The sequence below is a fragment of the Copadichromis virginalis genome, linkage group LG3, assembly GCF_057382275.1.
Source record: "Copadichromis virginalis isolate Kocher_CV1m ecotype Utaka linkage group LG3, C_Virginalis_male_GT1.1, whole genome shotgun sequence".
Taxonomy (NCBI): domain Eukaryota; kingdom Metazoa; phylum Chordata; class Actinopteri; order Cichliformes; family Cichlidae; genus Copadichromis; species Copadichromis virginalis.
The window spans coordinates 2,833,393-2,861,080 of NC_140620.1; the positions used below are offsets into that span (position 1 = coordinate 2,833,393).

The window sequence follows — 27,688 nt, forward strand, 5'->3', positions numbered from 1 at the left end:
GAATTAGATTGATGACTATGATGACTCACTGCATCAGTGAGGGCAGATGTGATGGCTGATGGGCCGGGTGGCCCCCCAGGTTTGTGTGCACTGAGCAGCTCGGGGTAAAACAGAGCCATGTTTGGACGCAGTGTGAGAGACATCACAGACAAACACTGAACTATCAGCAGGTCCTGATTGAGTCTTTGTGTTGCTGTTTGTGTGCACAGCAAAGCTTCTTGGTGTGTGTCAGTCTGTCACACTGATCCACAGAGGTTGATGTGATGCTGTTGTTGTCATAGGAACAGCCTCCACAGACACTGAGTGCTGTGACTGCAGCAGTGGAACATTTCCATCCTGTCAGCACCTTCTCACTCCTAACTCGTCAAATGTGTGACGCATGGTCAGGCTCCCTCTGCGTCACTTATGGACACGCCGGGTACGCCCTCGCGTCGAGAATTGATGTGCAGGGTCCTGTTATTGAATGCTATAGAGCTCCCTAAACGCCGCGGAAGAGCCTGTTGTCCGTATATTTATACATTTCCAAAATCACATGGTAGTGACGTGTAATGTAAACAACTACCTGAAACCATCAGATACAGCAGATAAATTAATTATAGGCTATTACTTTGTCTCATTTATTGCATTGGTGGAGGGAGTGGTGCATGCTGGGTAATGGCACAGCTAGTGACTGGGTGACTTTATTCACCCGCTTCAGATGTTATCAGTCCATACAATGGGCGTTATTAAGATAAGATAAAACTTTATTAATCCCTCGGGTGGGTTCCTCTGGGAAATTCGGTAAGAGACTGGAGCCTTAATCCAGCGCCTTAGACCGCTCGGCCACGCTACCACTGCTCGGCCACACTAGCAGAAATCAGTCCCACAGATATGGACCATCTCCTGCTAGATTGTTCAGAAGGTTGTTCTCATCCACCCAGATGGAGGATCACTAACAGGAGCGTGGAAGACTCCAGAATCCACTCTGGCTGGGATCTGGTGGATGCAGCAGTGTTTAAAACCAACTCCAGGCATAAATAAAGAACAAAACACACAAAAAGTAAAAATGCTGGGTCAACATGAGCCAGGATCATGACAAAATTCATATCTGTACATTCTTCATGGACACAGCGTAATGTTGCTAAGTGTAGAAAGAAGGTTAAACTTGTTGGTGAAGCTAACAGTCTGCACAGCAGTCTAACTTTACAACAGTGACATGATGAGAAGCTGTAAAGTGCAGGTGTGCTCGCTCACTGTGGAGCCTCACAGGTGTTTCATCCAGGCTGACTCCAGAGCAGCAGTGATGGGATGTTCCACACTGTGCTGAGCTCCTGAAGCACTCGTGCACCTGAAGCACGTCTGACCCTGAACACTCTGGCACCCCGGGCCCAGATTCAGGTGTGAACCTGTTACATGGAGGTGAACTCCAGCACCTCCATGTAACAGGTTACATGTAACGCGTTACTGCCCATCTCTGGTCATGAGGGTTTCACAGCAGCTCTGGATGCTGACCAGGACTCCAACCTCATGTTTCACCTCTCTGAGCTTCTGATGTCTGTGAACACTCGTGTTTCTTCTCTGGGCTCATCTGGACAAAAACACCATGCTGCTGTGGTGCACCCCACCCTCACTCTACACCTGAGCCACAGACCACACCCTCCACCTCAATATACACCACAGTTTTCTCTGCTGTGGAAATGAGATCAGGAGGAAATCATGATTATTATTATTTAATAAACGCTCACATTAATGTGGGCTTATTTGTTTCATGTTAGAAACATTAGTTGAGTGTTTTTAGTATAAAATGGTGAAAGTCCCTCTTTTTGCTCCTCCCCTCACCTGTGGATGGGCGGTGCTGTTACCGTGGTGACAGCTTGGATGTGTTTCAGTCCTGCCTGGTTATCACTGCAGGAATCTTTCACATTTATTACAGGTAATAACTCTGATTTTTCTGTGTATTATGAACCAAATGTATCCTGATACTCACAGAGATGGATGAGCAGAGGTCACATGATGAAAGAACAAACATGGAGTCTTTGATTGATTTAGATATTTATTGATGAATGCAAACAAACCCGACACTGAACCATCGTCCAGCAGAACAAACCTGATCACATGACCTGCTGACCCAAACAGTGCAAAGCTCCATGGCAACAACAAACAGCCTCACATATGTTAACAGAGGCTGTTAGAAGCACAGAGTCTTTACAGTCTTTCTCCTGTTTGGACACAGATCTCTGCACATCTTCATCACAGTTCCTCACAGACGTGCAGAGTGTGTGGATATCAAAGCTAAGTTTCCACCATGTTTGTAGTCTGTACTGGGACTCATGGAGCATCTCTATGAGCACTCAGTGCGTCCCAGTTTAACCAGCAGCCTTCACACCACACATCACACAGACATGGAAACTTCAAACCTCAGACTGAAGACACCATCAGAAATAAACAGATTGTGATGAAGATGAAGAACTGGACCAGTTTGCTGTGGTTTCTTCTGTTCCTGTCAGAAATAAGAGTCTGGCAGCACTTTGCTCTCCTTCCACATGTTTAAGGAGGAAGTGAAGAAGAGCGAGTGAGTCGTCTTCCTCTGTGGGCCCAACATCAGGCAGCAGCCACGGATTTTTAAAAACCCAGCACACTGCTTCAGAAACACTGAGTCAGGTGACCAGAGTCATGTGATCAGTGAGGTCTTCACTCAGGACGTCACTGCTTCAGGACCTGATTCAGAGGTTTATAAGGACGTGGATCATTGGTGCTGATGTTGTGTGAGAGCTGGTGAAAGGACTGAAAGGACTGAAGAGGAAGAAGTTTACAAGGAATCATTTAGAAGAGTTTCAAACATCAACTGATTGAATCCATGAATCTGAAAACGTGTTTGTGAGTGAAAGAGACAGACATGTACAGACTGAACTATCTGTTCAACAGTCAGAGTGTTTCTGTAACAGGAGACACTCTTTACACTCCACTCAGCACAGGGACACTGAGCCACCAGGAGGCCAGTCTAACACAAACCCAGGAGACCAGAACCTAAACCCAGGATAAAGAGTTTGAGTGAATGTGGTGTTGAAGGTGTGGAGGTGGATCAGAGTGTCAGAGGAGACTCTGTAGAAGGACAGAGTGCCAGCAGGACAGTCCACATACACTGCTGCTCTGTTAGAGACAGAGGAGGAGGAGGAGGAGGAGGAGGAGATGGATGTTTTTATTTTATTGTGACAGACAGAATGAGGACCATCATCAGAGCAGATCAGACTCCAGGACTGATCATTGTCTCCAAACACACAGTCATCACTGTCTCCTTTCCTTCTGATGCTTCTGTAACTCACTGATATAAAAACGTCTCCTCTCCACTCGACCTCCCAGTAACAGCGACCAGTCAGACCATTTCTACACAGCAGCTGAGGATAAACATCAAATCTGTCTGGATGATCAGGATATGACTGAACCTCCTCCACACGTGTCACCTTCCTGTTGTTGTCAGACAGTTGGAGCCATTTGTTCACTGTGTTTGTGTCGATTGTGAGTTGACAGGAATCTGATGGAGAGAACAAACACAATCCAGCTGCAGTTATTGATCCATCATCTGTTCATTGATTGACACTTTGATGATGACTCCTGACATGATGAAGATGGTTGAATGTGTGCTGCTTTGTTTTCATGAATCCCATTAAAAACACACTTACACTTCCTCAGACCTGGTGTCAACCATCGGACTCCAGCAGGCTCCACCCTGAAAGGAGGAGGGGGGTCAGAGCAGCACAGTCAGCATGCACACATGGACATTACATGGCTCTCACACACACACTGTTACACACTGAGCTCAAAGCTCGGCTCCACTGTTTTATTCAAAGAAATCTACATTTATTTATCAGCACATTTAAAAACAGCTTGAGCCAAAGTGCTGCACAGAGTAGAGAGAAAATAGGAAACATACACAGTAATGACTATAAAGACTGGTCAGGATTGAAAGCTACAGAGTACAAATGTGTTTCCAACCGGCTTTTAAAAATGTCCAGTGTTGGTGACGACCTGATGTGAAGGGCGACTGTTCCAGAGTTTGGCTGCAGCCATCGATAAAGCTCACCTCTGTTTTTACGTCTAGTTCTGGTCAGAAGCTGCTTATCTGCAGACCTGAGGGCTCCACTTGGATTCTTTTGTTAAAGAGAGATAAGATGGAGCCAATCCATTCACAGATTTAAAGACAACCAGATCTGGAAGTGGATTCTACCACGTACTGGTAACCAGTGGAAAAAGCTGGTGATGGGTCGTCTAGCACAGACCCACCGCTGGAACCAGACAATTGATGAGGGAGAGAACTGTGACAGCGCCGTTCCTTCACTTGACCTCAGTCGCTCTCGTCTGCTCCCTCGTAACACTGCTCTTTATTGAGCTTACATGAATATGCACAAGTTCATTATGACGTCTTACACAGGTATGAACAAAGAGTACCAGTCTGTGCATAGTGTGTGTGTGTTCCAGATGTGACCCTGTGACCCCAAAGCTGGTGCTAAGAGTCCAGCGGTCCCCCTAACAAAGGCCTCTTATACTTATCCAGACACAGAGTAGGTGTCCTCCTATACCATAAATCAGTAAGAGAGGGTACGACCTCTCTCATGGCCCCAAGTTGTGTGTGCATGCCAGAGCACTCTGGAAGGCACACAGAGTCTTTACAGACTACTAAGGATCAAACCTCTATCATTATGCAATCGATTATAAAACTCTAAGCATATATGAGTAAATATTTCTAAGCATAAATGACAATCAACACTATAAACCTTACAGCTGGTTTTAATAACAGAATTTATTTGTTTCTCAAATGAGAAAGAGCTATCGAGAAACACTCCTAAATCTTTAGTTCTGAACTTTTCCAGTGGGCCAAGGTCAACATTATCTGCTAATGCTAAATAGACTGTCATTATTAACTAATGCTAATTTGACGTGAATTAGCATTATCCACTAATGTTAACATTTACTTTTTAACAATGTGAGGAGTTAACGCTAAGTATGCTGCCATTAGTGGCTAATTCTAATTAGTGGTGAATAATTATTACCAGCTAATGCTAATATCGTTTTCCCTTCCCTTTTAACAATGTTTACAGCTAGTTCTAGGTTGGCTGATGTTAGCTGCTAATGCTAATTTGATGTGAATTAGCGTTATATTAGTGAGCAATTAATGCTAAGTAGACTGCCATTAGTGGCTAATGCTAATTTTAGATGAATAGCAATTGGCAGCTAATCCTAATACCATATTTTCTTGCTTTATAACAATGTGACCAGCTAATGCTAAGTAGGTTGCCGTAATGAGCTAATACTAATTTGAGGTGTATTAGCATTATCCGCTTATGCTAACAATGTTTTTTCTTACTCTTTAACAATACGAGTAGCTAATGTGAACACTTTTTTTATTCAATTTTGAGTTTTCCCCTGCGATTTGAAGAGTTAATGCTAAATAGGATGCCATTAGTGGCTAGTTCTAATTTAAGATGAAAAAGCATTAGAGCTAATGCTAATACCGTATTTTCTTGCTTTAAATCAATATCAGTAGTTAATGCTAGGTACGTAGCCATAATTAGCTAATGCTAATTTAGGTGAATAAGCATTATCCACTAATGCTAACAATGTTTTTGCCAACTCTTTTCCCTTGAATTAAAACAATATGAGCAGTTTATGCTAAGAAGGCGGCCATTATTAGGTAATGCTAATTTGATGTTTGTTAGCATTATCCGCTACTGCTAGCAATGTTTTGTCTTACTTCTTATTACTTTTTAACAATATCAGCAGCTAATGCTAACACTACTTTTATTTCAGTTAAGCCAATTTAGCATTACTTAACTTAATTTAGCATTAAGAAGTTTATGCTAAATAGGCTACTATTAGTGGCTAATGCTAATTTTAGATAAATATGCAACTAATGCTAATACCATATTGTCTTGATTTCTAACAATGTGAGCAGCTAATGCTAAGTAGTTTGCCGTTATTAGGTAATACTAATTAATCCGCTAATGCTAACAATGTTTTTCTTACATTTTAACAATATGAGTAGCTAATGCTTATACTATTTTTCCTTCCATTTTAACAATGTGATGTGTGTTTCCGTTAATAACTATTGCTAATTTGATGTGAATTAGCATTACCAGATAATGCTAACTATTTTCCTTTGCATTATAACGATGTAAGGATTTAATGCTAAGTAGACTGCCATTACTAGCTAATGCTAATTTGACGTGAATTTTACTAACTCTAATGTAATGCTAACTCTTTTCCCTTGCATTATAACAATGTGAGCAGCTAATGCTAAGAATGCTGCTGTTATTAGCTAATGCTAATTTGATGCGAGTTAGCATTGTATTAGTGAGGAGTTAATGTTATGTAGACTGCCACTAGTGGCTAATGCTAATTTTAGCTGAATAGGAAATTAGCTGAATAGGAAATTCAGCTAAAATTAGCAGCTAATGCTAATACCATATTTTATTGCTTGATAACCAGCTAATGCAAAGCAGATTGCCGTTATTACCTAATACTAATTTGAGGTGAATTAGCATTATCCGCTTATGCTAACAATATTTTTTCTTACTTTTTAACAATACGCCATTAGTGGCTAATTCTAATTTGAGATGAAAAACCATTAACAGCTAATGTTCATACTGTTTGCTTTGTAAGAATGACAGAAGGTGATGTGAATTAGCATTATCCGATAATGGTAACTCTTTTCCCCTGCATTATAATGATGTCAGGAGTCAATGCTAAGTAGGCTGCCATTAGCAGCTAAAGGTAATTTGAGGTGAATAAGCACTAGTAGCTAATGCCAATACCATTTTCTCTTGTGTTATAATGATGTGACCTTAATGCTAAATAGGCTGCCATGAGTAACTCTTTTCCCTTGCATTGTAATGATGTAAAGGGTCTATGCTAAGTAGGCTCCTATTAGAAGCTAAAGCTAATTTGAGGTGAATAAACATTAGTAGCTAACGCTATTACCCTTTTTTCTTGTGTTCTAATAATGTGAGACGTTAATATTGTTCCCAAACAACAGAATGAGAATGAAATATTGATTCTAACAGGGCCCATAAACAGCATTAGCTTAGCAGCATTAGCTTATCAGAGTTTCTATGATGGTCACACAAATCCTTAGCAGAGCAAAGTGGCCTACTTAGCAATAGCTGCTCAAGTTGTAGAAAGCAAGGGAAAACAGTATTAGCATTAGCTGCTAAATGTGCACTTGAGAACAAATTTATTGTAAATTCAGCTGTGAATGTAGAGTTTAAGCTTCCATTTCCAAATGTTAGCTGCTCCTGTCTGCGTCTTTGTCACACACACAGACTGAAATGATTCACAGCCTTGTTTCATACTTCTGTCACTATCACTGTGGACATACAGCATGGGAAACATACACATGGCTTACACTTTATTAGGTACACAGTGGCATCTATCTCAGGTACACCTGTGACCTAAATGATCCTGCAAACAGACTCCTTGGAGACCCCCTACATAAATATCTATGTACTTAGTGTGTCTGTGCGTGAAAATATTCCTGCATGTGTGATTGTTCGTGTCTCATCTGCAGGAAACAAACAGGAAGTGAAGGACAGGAAATGTTTCCAGCTCTTCCTCCTCTATCAGAGGACACTCTCCATACCTGAGAGTGTCCAGTCTCCAGCCTTGATCCTTCAGTCCAGCCGACAGCCAGTGTTGCCAACTTAGCGACTTTGTCGCTATATTTAGCAAGTTTTCAGACCCCTTAGCGACTTTTTTTCTAAAGAAAGTCGCTAAAAAAAGACGTGAAAGCGCGTATCACTTTTACTCTCAACAAGCAGCGGGTGCTGTAACGCAGTCAGTTCTTCTTTTACTCTTATGCGGTTTTGTGGATCACAAGGTTTAAAACTACTTATAAACACACACACAAAGTAACTCCACCAGAGCGCCTATTTCGGGTCACTTTTGCCGGTCCAAGCCCAGGTAAAGGAGCAGGGTTGGAATTGTGACATTAAAAAAAAAACAATAATTGCTAAAAGAAATTTAATTTGTAGTTCTAAATAAACTCTAAATGCATTTAGGACGTTTTTAACTCACTTTATGTCTCTTCCACGATGTTATTTCTCTCTCCAACAACGTAGGTTACAATTAGATTAGCATGATCAATTATGCAAATTAGGTGATGACGTCATTTAGCGACTTCTAGCGACTTTTAGGACAGCCAATAGCGATTTTCCTTACTGAGGAGTTGGCAACACTGAGTGTTAACTGCTCTGATTAGCACAGTTCGCAGCTAATACTAACTTGATGTGAATTTTCATTATCTGCTAACGCTAACATCATTTCCCCTTCCTTTTTAACTATGTGAATAGCTAACACTTATGCCCTTTTGCCTTGCATTATAACTATGTAAGGAGTTAATGCTAAGGATTAACTCCTCACTATTAGCGACTAATGCTAATTTAAGGTGAAAATTCATTAGGACCTAATGCCAATACCGTTATGCCTAGCTTTAATACAATGTGAGCAGCAAATGTTAAGTAGGCAGCCGTTAGCGCCTACTGATAAATTAAGGTGAAAACCCATTAGCAGCCAATGCTAATACAGTAAGTAAGTCACCGTCACAGAAACTGCTAATTTAATGTGAATTAGTATTATCCGCTAATGCTGACACGGTTTTCCTTTGGTTTCAAACAATGTGAGCAACTAATCTTAAGTATTCTTAGCAGCTAATGCCAATACGGTTATGTGTTTCCAGCTCTTCCTTCTCTATCAGACATTCTCTCCATACCTGAGAGTTTCCAGTCTCCAGCCTGGATCCTTCAGTCCATCATCCAGCAGTTTCATTCCTGAATCACCTGGATGATTATAGCGCAGGTCCAGCTCTCTCAGGTGGGAGGGGTTGTAGCTCAGAGCTGAGGCCAGAGAAGTACAGCCTTCCTCTGTGATCAGACAGCCTGACAGACTGCAGACACACAAAACATCTCAAGCTGTTTAACAGAGTAAGGTAACAGCCTCCAATATCAGAGTGAAAGCCCCAAACATCAGACAATCCACTGTGAGCAGCACTTGGTGATGGTGGGAAGAAGAACTCCCTTTGACACAAAGATCCTCCCAGTGAAAACAGGCTCCAGGAGGAGCATCTACCATGACTGGTTGCAGGGTGAGGGGAAAGAGAAGAGATGAGCTCAGAGAGACAAGAACAAAACACAAACTAAGGAGAGACAAGACAAAAGTTAAGGACATGCAGTAGTGACATATAAAAGCACCAGGAGTGAAAAGAGGGGAGAAGAAAGCAGAGCATCATGGGAAGTCCACTAACAGCCTGAGCCTATAGCAGCATAACTAAGGGATGGTTCAGGGTCACCTGATCCAGCTCGAACTATAAGCTTTATCAAAAAGGAAAGTTTGAAGCTGATCTTCAAAGTAGAGAGGGTGTCTGTCTCCTGAACTCAAACTGGGAGCTGCTTCCACACCCAGTCCAACATAGCCAGGCTTTCTTTGCTGCTTTGACAAAACCTCAAATCCCAGTCAGAGATGATGAGCATCATCACAGTGATGATCATTTCTCTGTAACCCAGGCTTTCTGCTTCAGGATCTGTGCACGCTCACAGAACAAGGAGACCTTTAAACATCATTTCACTAAATGGATGGACTGGGCTCAGCCTACAGATGAACTGGTGCCAGAGATCATAAAGAACATCAGTCAAATTCAACACTTTAGATGGAAATATGAGATTAATGCTGCAGACAATCATGAACCTGCTGAATTCATGAACATCAAGAATGCAGCGAGTGGTAAAATAAAGATCTGACCTCAGTGTGCTCAGTGTTCCTGTCTATTCCTCACATATTCCTAACATGATAGCTGCACTTTAGAGCTCTAAAACTGGAACTCACACATGTTTAAACTCTACATGTCACTCAGTACATTCAGCTCTGACACTCGCCCACAGTCCAACAAAGGAAACATGGAGATCACACCAGTTTGTCACCAAAGTCTAATTTGGAAGAAGAACACATGAGCTGTAGAAAAAGAAGAGACTACGAAAGCCACGGCGTTACACCGTGCACCAGCTGTTGGTCTCTCAGGAGACTACTGGGCGTGGCTGGGTAACCATGGTTACCTGGGAGTTACAGTACATGATATTAATGAAGAGTGGGCGCTGCGTTCTATAGCAAACAATTTGTTATGAGGTAATCAGCTGATCTTAGTTTAAGCGGAAGCCCTTCACAATAATTGCAAAGCCTTTATTTTGTCCAACTACCATCAGTTCGTCTGTACTGATGGTAACTTAAAGTCACACTAATGCCGTTCAGTTTGTATAGTTTATGTAGTAGAAGTATACTACAGTACTCTGATCACTGATAGGATAGTAGGGGTGGGTATTATTCGCTTGCTTGTTCTGCATAAGTCTACCGTTATTTACAGGCTGTCGGCCGCTGTTTTTTTTTTTTTCCTTTTACTTACTTCTGAAAAGAAAACCTAATTTCTGCCGTTCAATACTGAACAAATTTAAACTTTTTAAAATTATGCAAAATGCAAAACGCTTAGCCGTGTCTCTAATAAAACCGCTGTAACGTCAGAGGTAACGTTCATATGTTGATTAATGGTTTTCTTTCGTTTTTGATGCACTGCAGAATATTTTTATAAAATCCCAGGCCAGGAAAATCACTTTCATTTTTTTCTGTGTTTTATCTTCAGCTACTTTATGTTAGCTATACTGACGTATGGATCTAACTGGATATGTAACTTATCTATTCATCTTATTTGTCATGAATCAGACACACCAGTGTTATCCCTGATATCTCCACTACATTTAATCGTCCTTCAGCCTGTGGCTGCAGTTAGCTGGCTTGCTAGATAGCCGGTGTACTAGTTAGCCGGTGTACTAGTTAGCTGGTGTGCTAGTTAGCCAATGTGCTAGTTAGCCAATGTGCTAGTTAGCCGGTGTGCTAGTCAGCTGGTCTGCTACTTAGCTGGCTTGCTAGATAGCCGGTGTACTAGTTAGCCGGTGTGCTAGTTAGCTGGGATCTAACTCACTAGAACATTTGATGCTTAACTGTCTAAACTGTGTGAGCAGCTTTTGTGGCTGCTCTGTGTTACTCTCTAGCCTCTATTTAACTCAGTCCTCTCAGTTTTTTCCTTCTTACAAAATAGAAAACCTTCTTTTTCAGCTTCTCCACACCTGAGCTGTGGCTAAGCTACCAGCATGCAGCATGTTGAGTGTGTCTTACTCAATAGTTACACCTGTCACACAGCACAGACTAACAACACTCCACATGTTCACCACTAGGAGGTGCTAAAAGACCACATACAGGGAGATTATCACTAAATGTCTGCTGTGTCTGACGGTGACTTGAGTTTTTACTAACTGGCTACATGAGCAGGATTAGCTGCAGTTCCATCTTTTGTAAAAGAGACTCAGCATTAGAACCAAACAGAAACATTTCTACTTTTTCTGCAGCACCAGCTGAATGCATGGAGCCTAAACTCCTTTACAGCTGGGCCTCATTCACTGACATTAGTCAGATATGACTGAATCTATATCACACTTAAAGCTTTCTGTAAATGAAAGAATCAGTGAAAACGAGGCACTTCAGTCGATTTTAAACACAAACTCTGAACATAACCTGATCCAGACCAGGTTATGGGTTCAGCATCAGTAACCACGGTGATGTAGCCAGGTAGACATCGAGCTAGGACAGAGACAGATAAACATTTATGCTCACAATCACTCCAGTTAACTCAGCATGCATGTTTCTGGACTGTGGGAGGAAGCAGAGAACCTGAAGACAACCTACACAGGCCACACTATCACCTGTTAGGTTTTGTATTGTTGATTGTCATTTATGCTTAGAAATATCTACTTATATATGCTTAGAGTTTTGTAATTAGTTGTAGATTGGTAGAGGTTTGATCCTTGATAGTCTGCAAACTTTGTGTGCATTAGAGAGCACTCTGGGAGCACGAGAGAGGTGGTACCTTGTCTTAGTGTTTTATGGTAGGATGAACGTAGCTTTATCTGTCTTAGTCTAAGTGCCTTTGGTTTGATGAACTGCTGGACTTTGAGACCAGCAGGTTTAGGGAAATCTTTATGGACACACACACACACACACACACACACACACACACACACACACACACACAGTATTCTTTGTTCACATGTATACCTATGTAAGATGTTATATGTTAATGACCCTATGCATATTCATGTAACCACAATAAAAGGAGTGCTGTGGGGAACCTGGCTGAGAGTCTTTTTGTTTTCTGCCTGTCCCGTTTGGCTCTTTTGCATCAGAATTGTTGTCTAAAGGCAAAGAAAGATGCCCAACGGATTTACTTTACCAAACTGACCATCCCAGCCTTGCCGTAATGGTCCATTTGATTCACCTTTTATTGTTTATTTTATTGTCACTTGCTGAATACGGGACAGACTTGACTGGGGGAAAGAAAGGGAGAAAGAAAGAGAAAGAGCTGAGAAGAGGGACGGGGGAGAAGGGCAAAAAACAAAAACCAACAGAATGGGCAGAAAAAAAATGCATATATCAATCACCTGGATCACCTGCTGAGAAAGAAAAAGGAAAACAAGCAGAAGAGAACAAGAGTAATAGAATAAACAACATCACAATGATATATGGGAATATGACAGTAAATACTAAATATTAAACATTATTGTGCAGCACATAAGATCAACAGAACACAGTGTGCTTTGAGGTAGGAGCCAAAAAGGTGTAGTTTGTGGGTGTGATCACCCGTGTGCACACCTGTGAGCATGGACGCGCTTGTTTTTAAAGGTTCCTTCATGTAATGATCTGCTAGAGGGTGTGGGGGGGCCACAGCCCCGTCCTCCAGGGCATGAAGCAGGTATGGAGGAGATCCCAGAGTAACAGCCAAACAGGAGGATCTATTGGCGAGCACTGCTTAGCCTTGCACGCGTTCTTATTTTAAACTTGATCTGGAATTCATTGCAAACTGTTTGTGCAGGATATGAATGACAGGATTTTGTTTTTCTACAAGAGTTAGTAAAAACATCTCCAGTGTGATCCAATCTTCTTGCCAAACATCCGCAGCTTGGCAGTGTATACAGCGCCATAATGACCAGACCTGATTCTTTTGAAAACATCTTTCCACAGGTCTCCACTTCATCAGACATCACCTAGACTCAGAGCTGGATGAGGCCAGCACAAACAGCAGCCTAACCGACGAAGATGATGGATCCATGGGGTCAGGAAAGCCAGAAGCAGGGCTGGAGAGGTACCTTTCATGTCACTGGAGGTGTGGATCTATTGCATGGCGTTCCTCACATCAAGAAGCTGTCGATCAAAATCAGCACAGCTCTTCCTGCATCTGGAGCTTGTGAAGGACGTCTCAGTCATGCAGGACTCCTGTTCACTGCTGAACAGTTACAGCTTCACAGAAAGAACCTTGAGAGCAAACTGCTGCTGAAGCTGAACCATCTCCTCAGTGAAGAAAGGGCACATTTAAATATGCAGGAATAGATGCACACCCATACAACTTATGGTAACCTGAGCTGCCTTGTATGAACACATGTTGAAGATGCCTCGTTCTGTTTTCTCTGAGGCTGCTGTGCCATTTGGAGCAAAGATGAATATAAAGTTTACAGCATATCTTGTCACTGGAAATTGTTTGCACTGTTTATATGTTTATATTATTTACTGCAGGTTTTGGTGAAAAAAGCTTCATGTTGTGAAAAACTGAAACCTGGACATTAGAATAGTTGTGCCTTATTTTGTTGATGTTTTTACACATATTCCTGTTGAAAATACTAAACTTTGTATATTTATTTATTTTTGTTTGATAGCTTTTATTTATAAAATAAATCGGACATTTCAAACAGTTACTCGCTACTTGAGTAGTCTTTTCACCAAGTACTTTTTTACTCTTACTCGAGTAACTTTTTTGACGACTACTTTTCACTTTTACTTGATTAATAATATTTTAAAGTAATGCTACTTTTACTTGAGTACATTTTTTGGCTACTCGACCCACCTCTGGTTAAGTGTCCTGTGGCACTCAGTGATGATGGTGCTGTGGCCCCACCACCTCCACCTCTTTGTAAAGGAACTAACTGTAATCTGAAGCTTGTAATGGAACTAAGACTTCCTCCACTAGGTGGCAGTGTCTGATGAGAAAGTGTTAGTGGAGCTGGCCTGGAGTCAGAAACAGGAAGATGCAGGATTTGGGCTGAAATGGGGAAAAGTGGTTTGCACTAGTGCCTTAGAGCAAGAAGGTTGTAGGTTGAAGCTTGTTGGCCTTTCTGTGGAGGTTGGATGTTCTCCCACAGTCCAATGAAATGCTGCTTAGGTTCATTGGTGCTTCTACATTGGCTGTAGGTGTGGATGTGAGAGAGTGCTTCTCTGTCTGTTGGCCCTGTGATGGACTGCTCACCTGTGCAGGTGGACCACGCCTCTTGCCCTATGACAGCTGGGGCACAGGCTGCAGCCCTGTGAGCCTAAGCTGAATAAACAGTTAGCAAAAATGATCCATAGATGGCCTGAAATCCCCCAGTTAGCAGTTTGGTAGATAGCTATGACATGCTGATCCCATCCAGCAGCTGTATTCTACCTGTAAGCTGATCCCTGCTGAGCCAAAGCACTTTTTCATATACAAATTACAACCTTTAATAGAAACCTGTTGGTCAGCATCTTGTTAGCCTGCTGTTTATTGTTAGCACAACTAAAATGTGGTGACTGACCCCAGAATTTGAAGTCGACATTCTGGACTCTTCAGAAAACCCCACAGTGGCTTCACTCCTGAATCCTGCAGGTCGTTTCCACTCAGGTGCAGCTCCGTCAGATGGGAGGGGTTGGAGCTCAGTGCTGAGACAAAAGCGCTGATCTCTGACAGACTGCAGTTGGCCAGTCTGAATAAAGAATGAAAGATGTAAGTTTACTAGACGAAGTGAGCTTGTAATCATTCAGTGTTTCATCATCTGCTCAGAGCTGAAGGAGGTTCAGAATGTCGACCTTCTCATTAATCGGTAACACGATAGTGTTTCAGGGCCACTGAACAGAAACAACAACATCTAGGGGATTGGTCAGGGGTGGAAAACTCTGAGGAAAGTTGTAAAGAAACTATCTTAACTCTTGTGATCAAGTCATACAAAATGTTATCTCCAACACCTTTTTCAGATTGTGACGTAAAGGACCCATGGCACAGCTTTGCATGCACTTGAATGTTTATCAGGTGGTTTAAGGGACCCCAGCTAGGCAGCTTTCGACTGTTTTAAAGTCTCTTTGTGCTGGTTTACATCTTTGGTAAATGGACTTGTTTTTATATAGAGCTTTTTATACTCCAGCTGAGCGCTCAAAGCATATTTATACAACTTGCCTCATTCACTGACTCATCAAAGCACTTTTTTCTATGCTTGTCCTACAGAAGTGCTTTTTATCTAACATTCACACACATTCATACTCCGATGGATGCATCTTGCCCAACATTAGGTATGCAAACTGGAGCAGACGGGCATCAAACCACCACCCCTCTGATTAGTAGCTGCTCTACCTCCTGACACCTGAGCCTAGGAGCTTTGCTTTCTATTGTCAGGTTTGTGTTCACACCGAAATAGTAAGAGAAAGATCGTGTGTGTCCTCATTAGTGTAGGGTTTATGTTGGTGTGTGGGACTGTAGCCTCAGGCTTAAATTGTTAAATGTAATTATGAGAAAGTGCCGCTGTTACTCTATACTGACCTCAGGATGTTCAATCTACAGTCTGGACTCTCTAGGAAAAGACTGAGCTGCTTCATATGCAAAGCCCCCAGGTTGTTTTCACCCAGGTCCAGATGTGTCAGGTGGGAGGGGTTGGTCTTCAGAGCCGCAACCAGATCACCACAGATGGTTTCTGACAAACTGCATCCACACAATCTGAATAAAGAACAAAACATGAAGATCAATTCCTAATTCGTTCACATCTGTACTCATCAGGGAGATTCTCAAACATGATCAGACACACTCATCATTCTGTTGTTGTAAAACAAGGTCAAAGTCGAGATAAACTTTATTATTCCCGGGGGGCAGTTTGCCTCGCAGCCAGCAGCAAGTCACCTTCACACCACACAAACCGCCAACAACACAGAATCACGTAAAAGAATTGAAAAAGTTAGTAGAACTTAAATCTATTTGTTCATCGTCACATCAGTCTGCTGCTGACATCAAGTCAAATCAAAGCTTAGATACAAACAGCAGGCAGCTCAGACACGAAACATACTCCAAACAGCTGAACACATGATCTAATATTAGAGTAATCACAATGTGTTTGTCTTCTAGAACAAAAAGCTTTGACTCAGTCTGAATAAAGAAAATATAGTCTCAATAAAAATCTAATCAAATGTTTTCCTTTAATCTCTGTTTTAAAGAAAGTCAGAGATTTGTGACTACATCACAGTCCTGCTTCATCTCACTGCTACCTTTAACTCGGTAGATCTGGACATCTTAAGACTTCATGATCCAGTTAGTTTAACAGATAAGGTTGTAGACTGGTTTCCATTATACCCAAAGGGGAGACATTTCTAAGTTTCAACAAGTAGTTTTAGATGTAATGAAAAACACAATGAGGGTTCCTTAAGGTCTTTTGGTCAGTTACTGGTTAACTTCTATTTGTTTCTGCTTATTGCTAGTTGTTAAATGTAATACGATCATAAAGAATCAACATGATCTGCCACTTAAATGAAGAGGATACACAGTGATACTTGTGACTTTCCTCTAACAATCCAACTCCTTCTTAGGAAATAAGGTGCACTGATAACATTAGCTGATGGAGCTCAGGAAACAAAAACGTGTTGTCTGTCCAAAAGGTTAGAGACAGAAACTTTGTTCATATCATCCCTGTCTCTGAAACAAGTCTTTAATAATCATATTGAAATGGTTACCAGAACTGCTTTCTGCCATGGAAAATATATCAATGCGTTTACACTGAGCAGGTAAGAGTACTGTAAAGCTCTACTTGCATGAATAACATTTTTGTTGTTGATTTTGTTCAATTATGTTCAGCTTCTGCTTCAGAGATATTCTCTGAAATGTTTCCCCCACTGTTGGACAAACCTTTCAGAGTTTTCTTGATAAAGCAGATATCCTGGGGAGCTCTGTATCAGAGGGAGCTGGAGGAACAAACAGATCCTGGATCAGTTTAAACTGTTAAAGGCTGCTCCTCAGGAGCTCGACCGCTCTACACTCTCAACACTGAACATCCAGAGGTGGTCATTTAAGTGCTGAGGGCCAAACTGCTCCAGTAACAGACTCTCAGTGTTGGACTGAAACTGCAGGACAAATGCAGACTTACTGTGCTGCTGCTGTTTGTACATCAGAATTAATTAACATCATCGTTAATGTTCTTTCAGGACCATCATGAAACTGACCAATCACCTAGCTCTGATGTCATGGTTTGGCCAAAGGAAGCAGTAGGAGAAGTTGGCCTTCAGCTCTTTGTGGCAGAAACACTTTAGAGCAGAAACGCTCACAGAAGTTGTTTGAGTTTTTTCCATATCTTTCATTTCCAGTTTGTTCGGGTTCAGACAGAATTATTCACTTAGATTTAGGTTAGTTGTAGTCATGACGACACATTTCTTACATGTCAGTACTACTGAGGGTGGCTTGTCCATCTGTGCACACACAGTACTACCAAACTCCACTCTAAACACTTTGTAGGAATCATCAGTACTGTTTCTCAGGTTAGCTTCAGGTTAGCCATGTAGCATTTCTCCAGTCTTTTTTGTCGACTCTACACATTAAAGGAGGAACAGCTGTTAACCTTATCTTTACCTGCGTCACTCTCATCGCATTATTCTCATCCTGTGTGACTGGATTAATCTGATTTGGACTAACAACACAGACTTTACCATGAAGATCCTCAGTGTGGATCAGTATAATATCAGCCTGAGTCCTGCTGAAAGTATAACAGCAGTTGTTGAAATCAAAATGCAGAAATCATAGGGTGTGATAACAAAGGTAAGGCAACCATTTAAAGCAATTCTTTGGAAGGAGGAGTCACAATGATGACAGCACTGTCAGTAGTAGACAAAGGTGGCAAAAGTACCGACGTTCCTTGCTTAAATAGAAGTACAGATACTAGAAAGTACTAAAAAGTACTGGCTCTAAAATGCACTCAAAGTAGAAAAGTAAAAGTAGCTCCTTGAAGAACATTTCTACCACCTCTTTTTATTGAAATATTGCTAACCGAACCTTATACTGCATTACTGTGATAGAATAGAAACTTTATTTGCGTCTAAACTTTAATTCTAATAAAGGAATTATATTTCACAATGATTTCAGTTGAGAGGGTCAGTAGATTTTCTCAGTGTCCCAGTTGTGATCAGGCTGTGACCTGAATTCACAATGTCAGCACAACTTTCACATCATGCCAAAAGATGGCGCCGGTGTGTATGGCACGCCATCCTCGTCTGCGCCTTGGCTTAGTACTCCTTATTGTTTTGCATTTGGTTTTATGCTCACTAGGTGGCTGTGCACTAATAACTTACGACAGACATATGCTTTTGAATCTCCGATTCTCTTACTCCCATCGCCCGGATCCATGTTGGACCCTGGGTGATGCCACCCCTCTATGGCCAGACTCCCTCACCAGTATGTACTGCCTACCTCACTCCAACCTGCACAGGAAACGTTACAGGAAACGGGGTAAAAGGAGTGGTTTTCGCGTCTGTTTTAAGGCCTACCTCAAAGCCAAGGTTACGGATTATCCATATGCAAGCCGGGATATTCTACGCTTTATCCCCTCCTGCAGAGGCCGCCCTGATGCTAAACTGCTGAGCCACCGCTGGATCTGCCCCGCTGGTTTTCAAACCTACCCAGCCCTTCCAGTGGCTTGCCTCCCTGTTCGGTCTTGGATAACATCCTCCGGTCGTGGCATCCATCACAACAACCTCAGCATCACACGGATGGCTTTATTTAATGTCAGGTGGCTGGCGAACAAGGCTTTTCTTTTAAATGACTTTTTCCTCGCCGCGGGACTGGACGTTTTACTCCTGACGGAGACGTGGACTTGTCCCGGTGAGTTCATCCCCTTCTCTGAGCTTCTCCCTGCAGACTGTGTCTTTTGTAGCTCGCCGAGGCTCACTGGCAGAGGTGGTGGCTTAGCTTCGGTTTTTAAAAACAAAGTTTGGCTGCTACCCTCCCTACCTACCCTAGCTTTGAAGCACAGCTACTGGAGACGACTGACTCTTTGACTACTCGGTGTGTTGTGGTCTATCGTCCGCCTAAATACAACAAGACTTTCATCTCTGAACTCGCTGACATTTTAGGATCTGTTCTTTTTAAATATGGCTGTGTTCTTATTACTGGTGATTTTAATATACATGTCTGCTGTAAGAACGACCCATTATCTAAAGATTTTCTCGCATTAACTGAATCTTTTAACCTCATTCAGGTGGTTAATGAACCAACCCAAGGCCAGGGTATGATGCTAAAGGCCATACCCTTGACCTGGTCTTCTCATATGGCTTGGACATTTGCATCAAGGATATAAACAATGCTGGGTTCTCTGACCACTCCCCGGTCATCTTTGATGTTGACTTGGGTAATACTGAACTGCACCTTGAGGCCCTCCTTCGCCCTATGCGTACAGTTAATGCTGAAACTGTGGCAAATTTTTCTGCTTCTTTTTTGAATTCTGCATCCACTACATTTGATTGTTCTGCCTCTCGGTCATCTCTGAGGACTTTGCCAACACCATATGCTCCTCTATCCTTGACACTGTTGCACCTATTAAAATGAAGCGCCCTAGAACTTATTCTCAATGTTGGTTAAACAACTCTACACGCGCCTTACGATGTGTGTGTCGCCGCGATGAGAGGAGGTGGAGAAAAGATAAACTCCAGTTATCTTATGAAATCCTACGTGGATAAGAACGACATTAATGATAAATTCCAGTCTGCCTTCAAACCACATCATAGCACTGAAACAGCGTTGCTTAGAGTCCTTAACGATCTTCTTCTAATTGCTGATAATGGACGCTCTGCGGTCCTAGTTTTATTGGATTCATCCTCGGCCTTCGATATGGATCACAACATCTTATTAGCGAGGCTTGAGCACACTGTAGGCATTAAAGGTGTTGCCCTTGATTGGTTTAAATCATACCTCTCCAATAGGTTCTTCTCTGTCAACCTGGGCACTTGCTCTTCCTCCGCTGCACCTGTCTGCTGTGGCGTGCCTCAAGGATCTGTGTTGGGCCCTATTCCTTTCTCACTGTATATGCTCCCTCTAAGCGCAATCTTTGAGAAATACCGCACCGCTTTCCACTGCTATGCTGACGATATACAGATCTACTTTGAACTAAATGATGATCTTGCTTTGTCCTTACACTGTTTCCAAGAGTGCATGCGCGAGGTCAAAGAATGGCTCCTAGCAAACTCTCTTATCCTAAATGACAAGAAAACTGAAATCGTGGGGTTTGGCAGCAACGTTCCTCGTGGCCAACTTCGTGATGCCTTTGGTTCCCTTACCAGCTCCCTTTCTGACACTGTTAGCAATCTGGGCGTGTTGCTTGACAGCTCGTTCAAACTCGATAAACAAGTGTCTGCTGTAGTTAGATCTAGTTTCTACCAACTCCGTCTCATCTCTAATTCTAAGCAGTATGTTCTGCATAAGGACCTGGAAAAGCTCATCCACACCTTTGTGACCTCAAGGTTGGATTACTGCAACTCACTTTATTTTGGTCTTCATTCTGCCCTCCTTCATAGACTGCAGACGGACCAAAATGCTGCGGCACTCATTCTGACCAGAAATGGGAAGTTTGCCTGTATCACCCCTGTTCTAGCTGACCTGCATTGGCTACCCAATAAATACCGCATCCAATTTAAAATACTGCTGCTTACAATTAAAATTACCAACAACACAGCACCGAGCTACCTTAAGGAACTCCTTAAATCGTATGTTCCTGCCAGAGAATTAGGATCGTCTGCTCAGTTACTCTTGGTGCAGCCTGGATCTCGGCTGAAGTCTAGAGGTGACCTTTGCCCTGGCTTCACCAGAGTTGTGGAATAACCTTCCGATTGTGATCCGGGCGTCCGATTCCATCCAATCTTTTAAATCACGGTTAAAAACCTATTTGTTTAATCTCGCCTTTCCTGCTTGTTAATGCTCGCACCTGACTTTTACACTGACCCTATTTTTCCTTTATACATATTTTTAATGCCTTGTGCTTTTATTATATTTTATATTACCCCTGTGTATTAGTGGCATTGACCTGTATATTACATTATAATACTCGTGCCACTTCTCTGTCTCTTATGTTAAGCACTTTGGTATACCGCTGTAATGTGTATTTAAATGTGCTCATAAATAAAGATGATTGTTGTTGTTATTCATCTCAGCACAACTAAAACATGCTGACTGACCTCAGAGTTTCAAGTTTACATCCTGGACTCTCCAGAAAACCACACAGATGCTTCACTCCTGAATCCTGCAGCTTGTTGTTGGAGCTCAGGTCCAGCTCTCTCAGATGGGAGGGGTTGGACTTCAGTGCTGCTGCTAGATAATCACAGCTGATCTCTGACAAACCACAGCTCTTCAATCTGTATAAAGAATGAAAGATGTAAGTTTATTAGACAAAGAGCTTGAAATCATTCAGGGTTTCATCATCTGTTCAGAGCTGAAGAAGGTTCAGAATGTAGAAGTTCAGAAAATGGAAACTCCAAACAGCTGAAGCCAACAGGAAGCAGCTTCAAACAAACACAATAAGAGAAAAAACTGAATGTTTCACATTCAAGTCCCACGTTTATCATAAAAACAGGACAAAGACTTGAAAAAGTCGTGTTTTCCTTTAAAGGTGAAGCGTGAAGAAAAAAGAAACTTATTTGAAGTCCAACACCTTTTTCCAGTCACATTATTAAAGCAGACAAACTACAAGCTCATTTTCATTGCAACAAGTCATCTTCTGACCTGGACTAACAACACTGGTCTCTATGTGCAGCTGGCTGTGAGACCAGTGCTCAGGGAGCGTCTACAAAGGGCAACACTGAAAGAACATCACACACTCATTTGCTTCCAGCACACAAACATCTACTGTCATCATTGTCACCAAACTCTGTGGATCCTTTATTGCAAATTCAAATGGGATCAAATGGTCAGACAAAAGAGGCTTATGAGGAAATACGATGAAATGTTGTGTATTAGCAGCAAGTTATTGAATCATTTTCCTCAGAAACCAAAAAAAATGATTGACAAACATGTTTTGACAAACTCAGTGTTGGACTTGGATCAGCAGGACAACCCTGATGTTCAGAGTCCTTTCTCTGACTGGGCTCCATGGAAACACTGCGACTGGTCCCAGCTGCCTGCTTTCTGTAGTCCAACAGAGTCCTTTCTCTTCTCCAGCTTCTGTTTGAAATCCTCTCACAGTCTCTGAGTCCTGCTTTGCTGTCATGTTTGGGCCTGTGTTGGGCTGCTCTGTGTTCCTCTGCTTTAACACACCTCACCACAGCAGCTGTGTGGGTCGTCTCTGTAGCAGCCAGATCAGCTTCTGATACATGAACATCATCACAGCTCCTAACTTCACCTTTATTAGCTTTGACATTCATGTCTTTCTTTTCTCTCTGTTTCCACACAAGCTCAAAGTCTCTGCAGCCTGTTTTTATCTGCTATCATCAGATCTTCATCATCCTCATTCACATCCCTCACACACTCTACAGCAGGGGTCCCCAATCCCAGTCCACGAGGGCTGGTGTCCCTGCATGTGTCCTTGATCCATCACGGCTGATTTAAATGGATAAATTACCTTCTCAACATGTCTTGAAGTTCTTCAGAGGCCTGGTAATGACCTAATCATGTGATTCAGGTGTGTTGACCCAGGGTGAGATCTAAAACCTGCAGGGACACTGGCCCTCGTGGACTGGGATTGAGGACCCCTGGTCTACAGCCTCATCAGTGCTGACTTCATCTTCACTGACTGATGGAGCACAACATGAACCTGTGGAGGCTGAAACACTGTCCTGTCAAACATCTCCCCGTCACCACTCCACTTCTGTCAGCCTTTAAATAAACCCTGCTCAAGTCTGTCACTTGTATTTGGAGCCAAAAGGAAAAACTGTTGTTCAGTCGTTTGGAAAGACACAACTTTTCTGAAAGCACTCAAACTTCTTCATGTTTGTCTCCAGACACATCCTGAACATTTAGGAACTAAAGAAAGTTTCAAACATCAAAGACCTGAAATATAGAAAAACAACAACAGCTGCAGTCAGTGAACTCACCTCAGAGCCTCCAGTCGACAGTTTGGACTCTCCAGTCCAGCACACAGAAGCTTCATCCATGAATCCTGCAGGTTGTTCTCGCTCATGTCCAGCTCTGTCAGATGGGAGGGGTTGGACTTCAGAGCTGAGGCCACAACTTCACAGTGAGCCTCTGAGAGTCCACACTGAGTCAGTCTGTGATGATAGAAAATATAAAATGTGTTATTATAAAAGCAGAAATCTGCATTATAAACACTGACTGAATGTACATGAAGACAAAACAGAGTGAGGTCATAATCTGATGAACATCTGCTCTTCACATCTGTGCTTCAGCTCCTCTTACTGTGTTTGACATGACACAGTGATTGAGTCTCTCTCAGACCTGCAGACTTTGAATGAGAATCTTTGTTTGGCTTTAATCTGCAGATGAAGGAGGAAGATGGTGTCACATTTAGGCTTCCATAATGTCCACAGTCTGTCACTGAGATCTGATCCAGAGTCAGAGTGAAGACACACATTTGGACTGTTTCCTGTTTTGAACATTTGAATGAGTTGAGCTCAGTGAAGAGTTCCAGCTGGAAAGATGATCTCTGTTTGCTACCTGCTGTCAGGTACGACTGTTCACGTCCACACGCAGGAAAAACCTGCTGACTGTTACCAAACGGAGCAGAAATCTCATCACTGGACAATAATGATGAACTCACAGCTGCTGATATCAGAGCTGATTTCACTTATATGTTGTTATAACCTGACATGGATCAGTTTGTCTTTGATTGTTTGTAAAGGTCACTGTTTCCATTGGACCTGAGTGACGTACAAAGACAGAGAGGGAGAGAGAGGAGAGAGAGGATGGAGACAGCAAAGAGAGAGGACAGGTGACCAAGGTCAGCAACCAATCAGAGAGCTTCTGTTTGACCCAGTCACTGATGATGACTGCACATAACCAAGCAGTGTGTTACTCTGATATCAAACATGGATCCTGCTCTTATAATAACGATCATCAGATGATGTTATTGTGTTATTTTGTAGCTGAATACGATGTTTGTGTGATTATCAGTGAAAGAAGCAGTGAGGAGGATGGAGAGAGAGAGAGGACAGAGGCTGAAGTTAGAAACACTAAAAGGATTTTTCATGGATTTCATGGATGGTTTGATTTCCAGCAGGACACTTAAACATGTCAGTGGACGTCCTAAAGAACATGTTCACTGATGTGAAACGTGTCATTGAACAGGATCAATATCAGTGGAAACAGGGACGACATTTCAGCAGCAACAACTAAACACTGAACAATGAGCTCTGTGATTAATGAGGACATGAAGTCAGACATTAGGAGCAGCAGCAGGAATGAGAGTGAATCCATGAGCTGCTGTCACATCAGCGTTAGCTCACACATCTGACACATGTTCTGATGTCTGCAGAGTCTTCTCACTCAGTTTGTCCCACTGTGGGCAGAGCACAGCTGGTTCACCTCTGAGCCTCACTCTGAACCACAGCTCTGTCACTCATCAGGACATCACACTGAACCAGAGTCTTCCTCAGCACCTTCATCCTCACTCCCCATGTTTGTGCCACTAAACTCTGTGTCTGTAGTTCTGTCTGTTCTGTCTGTAACATCAGAGTTCACTACAAAGAAGCTCTCCACAGATTCTTATTTCTGTCTCTAACAGCAGCGTCTGAATGACCAACAGCAGCAGATTAAAATACTGCCCCCTAATGACACCACACAGGTACTACATGTAGATGTGAGTCTACAACACACAGCGTACGACTACCAAAGCAGCATCATGCTGAGTGCACACACACATTTCTGATCAACACAAAATATTATTTTATCTGAGAAACTACTGAGAGTCGTTTAGTGCTGTGTGTATCTGAAGAACTAAACTACTGATCAACACTGATCAATGATGTTAATGATCACATCTGGACTCACCGAGCCTTTCTGCAGTTCCTCACAGCTGGAATCAGTCTCTGTCGTCCCCGCTCTGATGTGTTGTACTTCTGCAGGTCAAACTCATCCAGAACCTCCTCTGACATCTGCAGCATGAAGGCCAGAGCTGAGCACTGGATCTCAGAGAGTTTCTCTGATCTGTTCTCTGACTTCAGGAACTCTTGGATCTCCTGATGTACTGAGAGGTCGTTCATCTCCATCAGACAGTGGAAGATGTTGATGCTTCTGTCAGGAGAGATTTTATCATCATCATCATCATCATAAACATCATCTTCACTGTTCATCTCCTTCAGGTTGTTGATGATACTCTGGATGGTTTCTGGACTGATCTCTGTCTGACCCAGCAGACCTGCTAAGAGTCTCTGGTTGGACTCCAGACAGAGGCCATGAAGGAAGCGAACAAACAGGTCCAGGTGGCCATTTTTACTCTGGAGGGATTTTCTCATGACTTGCTTCAGGAAATCATCCAGAATACATTGGTAATCATCATCTTCATCATCATCATCATACTCCTCATCCTCATACCAGTCTATCCCCAGGAAGTCCTTCACCACCTCTGTCTTCCTGCTGGTGAGACAGTGGAACATGTAGACTGCAGCCAGAAACTCCTGGATGCTCAGATGAACAAAGCAGTAGACTGGTTTCTGGAAGATCACACACTCTCTTTTGAAGATCTCTGTACAAACTCCTGAGTACACCGAGGCCTCTGTCACATCCAGACCACACTGCTCCAGGTCTTCTTGGTAGAACATGATGTTTCCTTTCTCCAGATGTTCAAACGCCAGCCTCCCCAGCTTCAGAAGAACTTCCCTGTCAGCCTCCGTCAGCTCCTGTGGACTCGTCTCATGTCCCTCATGGTACTTGTTCTTCTTCCTCTTTGTCTGAACCAGCAGGAAGTGTGAGTACATGTCAGTCAGGGTCTTGGGCAGCTCTCCTCTCTGCTCTGTAGTCAACATGTGCTCCAGAACTGTAGCAGTGATCCAGCAGAAGACTGGGATGCTACACATGATGTGGAGGCTCCTGGATGTCTTCATGTGGGAGATGATTCTGCTGGACAGCTCTTCATCACTGAATCTCCTCCTGAAGTACTCCTCCTTCTGGGCGTCAGTGAAGCCTCGTACTTCTGTTAGCCTGTCGACACATGTAGGAGGGATCTGATTGGCTGCTGCAGGTCGGGAAGTTATCCAGACGAGAGCCGAGGGAAGCAGATTCCCCTGGATGAGGTTTGTCAGCAGCTGGCTGACTGATGACTTCTGTGTGACATCAGACAGCAGCTTCCTGTTGGTGAAATCCAATGAAAGTCTGCTTTCATCCAGGCCGTCAAAGATGAACAGAAGCTGAGAGACAGCCAGCTTCTCTGCTGAGACCTTCTGTAATGTTGGATGGAAAACATGGAGCAGCTCCAGAAGACTGTACTGCTCATCTCTGATCAGGTTCAGCTCCCTGAATGAAAGCAGAACCACCACACTGACATGTTGGTTCTCCAAGCCCTCTGCCCAGTCCAGAGTGAACTTCTGCACTGAGAAGGTTTTTCCAACACCAGCCACGCCGTTGGTCAGAACCACTCTGATGGGTCTCTGTTGGTCAGGTAAGGCTTTAAAGATGTCCTGGCACCTGATTGGAGCGTCATGGAGGGCGTCCATCTTGGAAGCTGTCTCCAGCTGCCTCACCTCATGTTGGGTATGAACCTCTTCACTCTGTCCCTCTGTGATGTAGAGCTCAGTGTAGATGGTGTTGAGGAGAGTTCTACTTCCTGTTGCATCACTTCCTTCAGTCACACGTTCACATCTCCTCCTCAGACTGATCTTATGTTCATCTAAAACCTCCTGCAGACCAACATCTGCTGAAAGAAAGAAAAACAGAAAGAAAACTCTTCAATGTCTGAACAACACAAGAAGTCCAGTTTTCAGAAATGAGTCCATCAGCAGACAGATGTTCAGTCTTACTTTGTACACAGCTGCTCTGACTGGCTGTCTGCAGTCCAGCTCTGGATCTTTCTCCACACTGGGGACAGGACCAGTCTCCTGATGAAGCAGACTGGTCCCAGTATGAGCAGATGCAGTGTCTGCAGAACCAGAAACATATCCAAGGTGAGCAGGTTCCCCTCCAGCATAAACTCTAAGCAGCTAAAACATGTATGAATGTAAATAGTGTCCCAGCTGTCAGTCAGACTGTCCTCGGTGCCACATTACAGATGTGGTTTCTGACAGCTGCTCCAGCTGCAGGATCAAACACACACAGGTCCAAACATCTTTGTCTTTGCTGCTTTGTTCTGATTGAACACAACATGTAGTTCTTGTCCCAGCTGAGCATTAGTTATGTAGCCTTTAGGAGCCGGCACAGGGAGAGGAGAAGTTATTACCATCAACCCACTGCTGACTCAGAGTCAGTGGGTCATGCAGTGGGCCAACCATGTGTCCACTTTTATGTTAATCATTTAATTCATTAGTATATTTGTTATTTTCAGTGACTATGACGACTCCAAATTATTTTGGAAACATGACTAATTTCTGTAATCTATTACTTTGTGACATGGACTGTACAGAAGGACAGAAACATGGAGCAACATCACAGGTGGAACTATTG

General features: G+C 42.8%; 2 protein-coding genes across 2 annotated transcripts in view; both read right to left on the reverse strand.

Annotated features, from left to right (window-relative positions):
• Positions 1–1,598: 1,598 nt before the first annotated feature.
• On the reverse strand, positions 1,599–7,767 carry LOC146712306 (stonustoxin subunit beta-like; the record flags this gene model as incomplete). Its single annotated transcript, XM_085452058.1, has 3 exons — positions 1,599–3,511; positions 3,660–3,706; positions 7,613–7,767. Coding segments are annotated over 3 exons (768 nt in total), but the record flags the coding sequence as incomplete, so codon positions are not given.
• Positions 7,768–8,721: 954 nt separating this feature from the next.
• The window catches only part of LOC146712307 (NACHT, LRR and PYD domains-containing protein 12-like), a 43,829-nt gene continuing 24,862 nt past the window's right edge, over positions 8,722–27,688 (reverse strand). Inside the window, exons 7-13 of the mRNA XM_085451996.1 lie at positions 27,049–27,167; positions 25,085–26,945; positions 23,173–23,346; positions 21,322–21,498; positions 15,665–15,838; positions 14,670–14,837; positions 8,722–8,914 (exon numbers count right to left, since the gene is read on the reverse strand). Of these exons, the coding sequence (XP_085308122.1) occupies positions 8,722–8,914; positions 14,670–14,837; positions 15,665–15,838; positions 21,322–21,498; positions 23,173–23,346; positions 25,085–26,945; positions 27,049–27,167 (2,866 nt within the window). The remainder of the gene's footprint in view (positions 8,915–14,669; positions 14,838–15,664; positions 15,839–21,321; positions 21,499–23,172; positions 23,347–25,084; positions 26,946–27,048; positions 27,168–27,688) is intronic.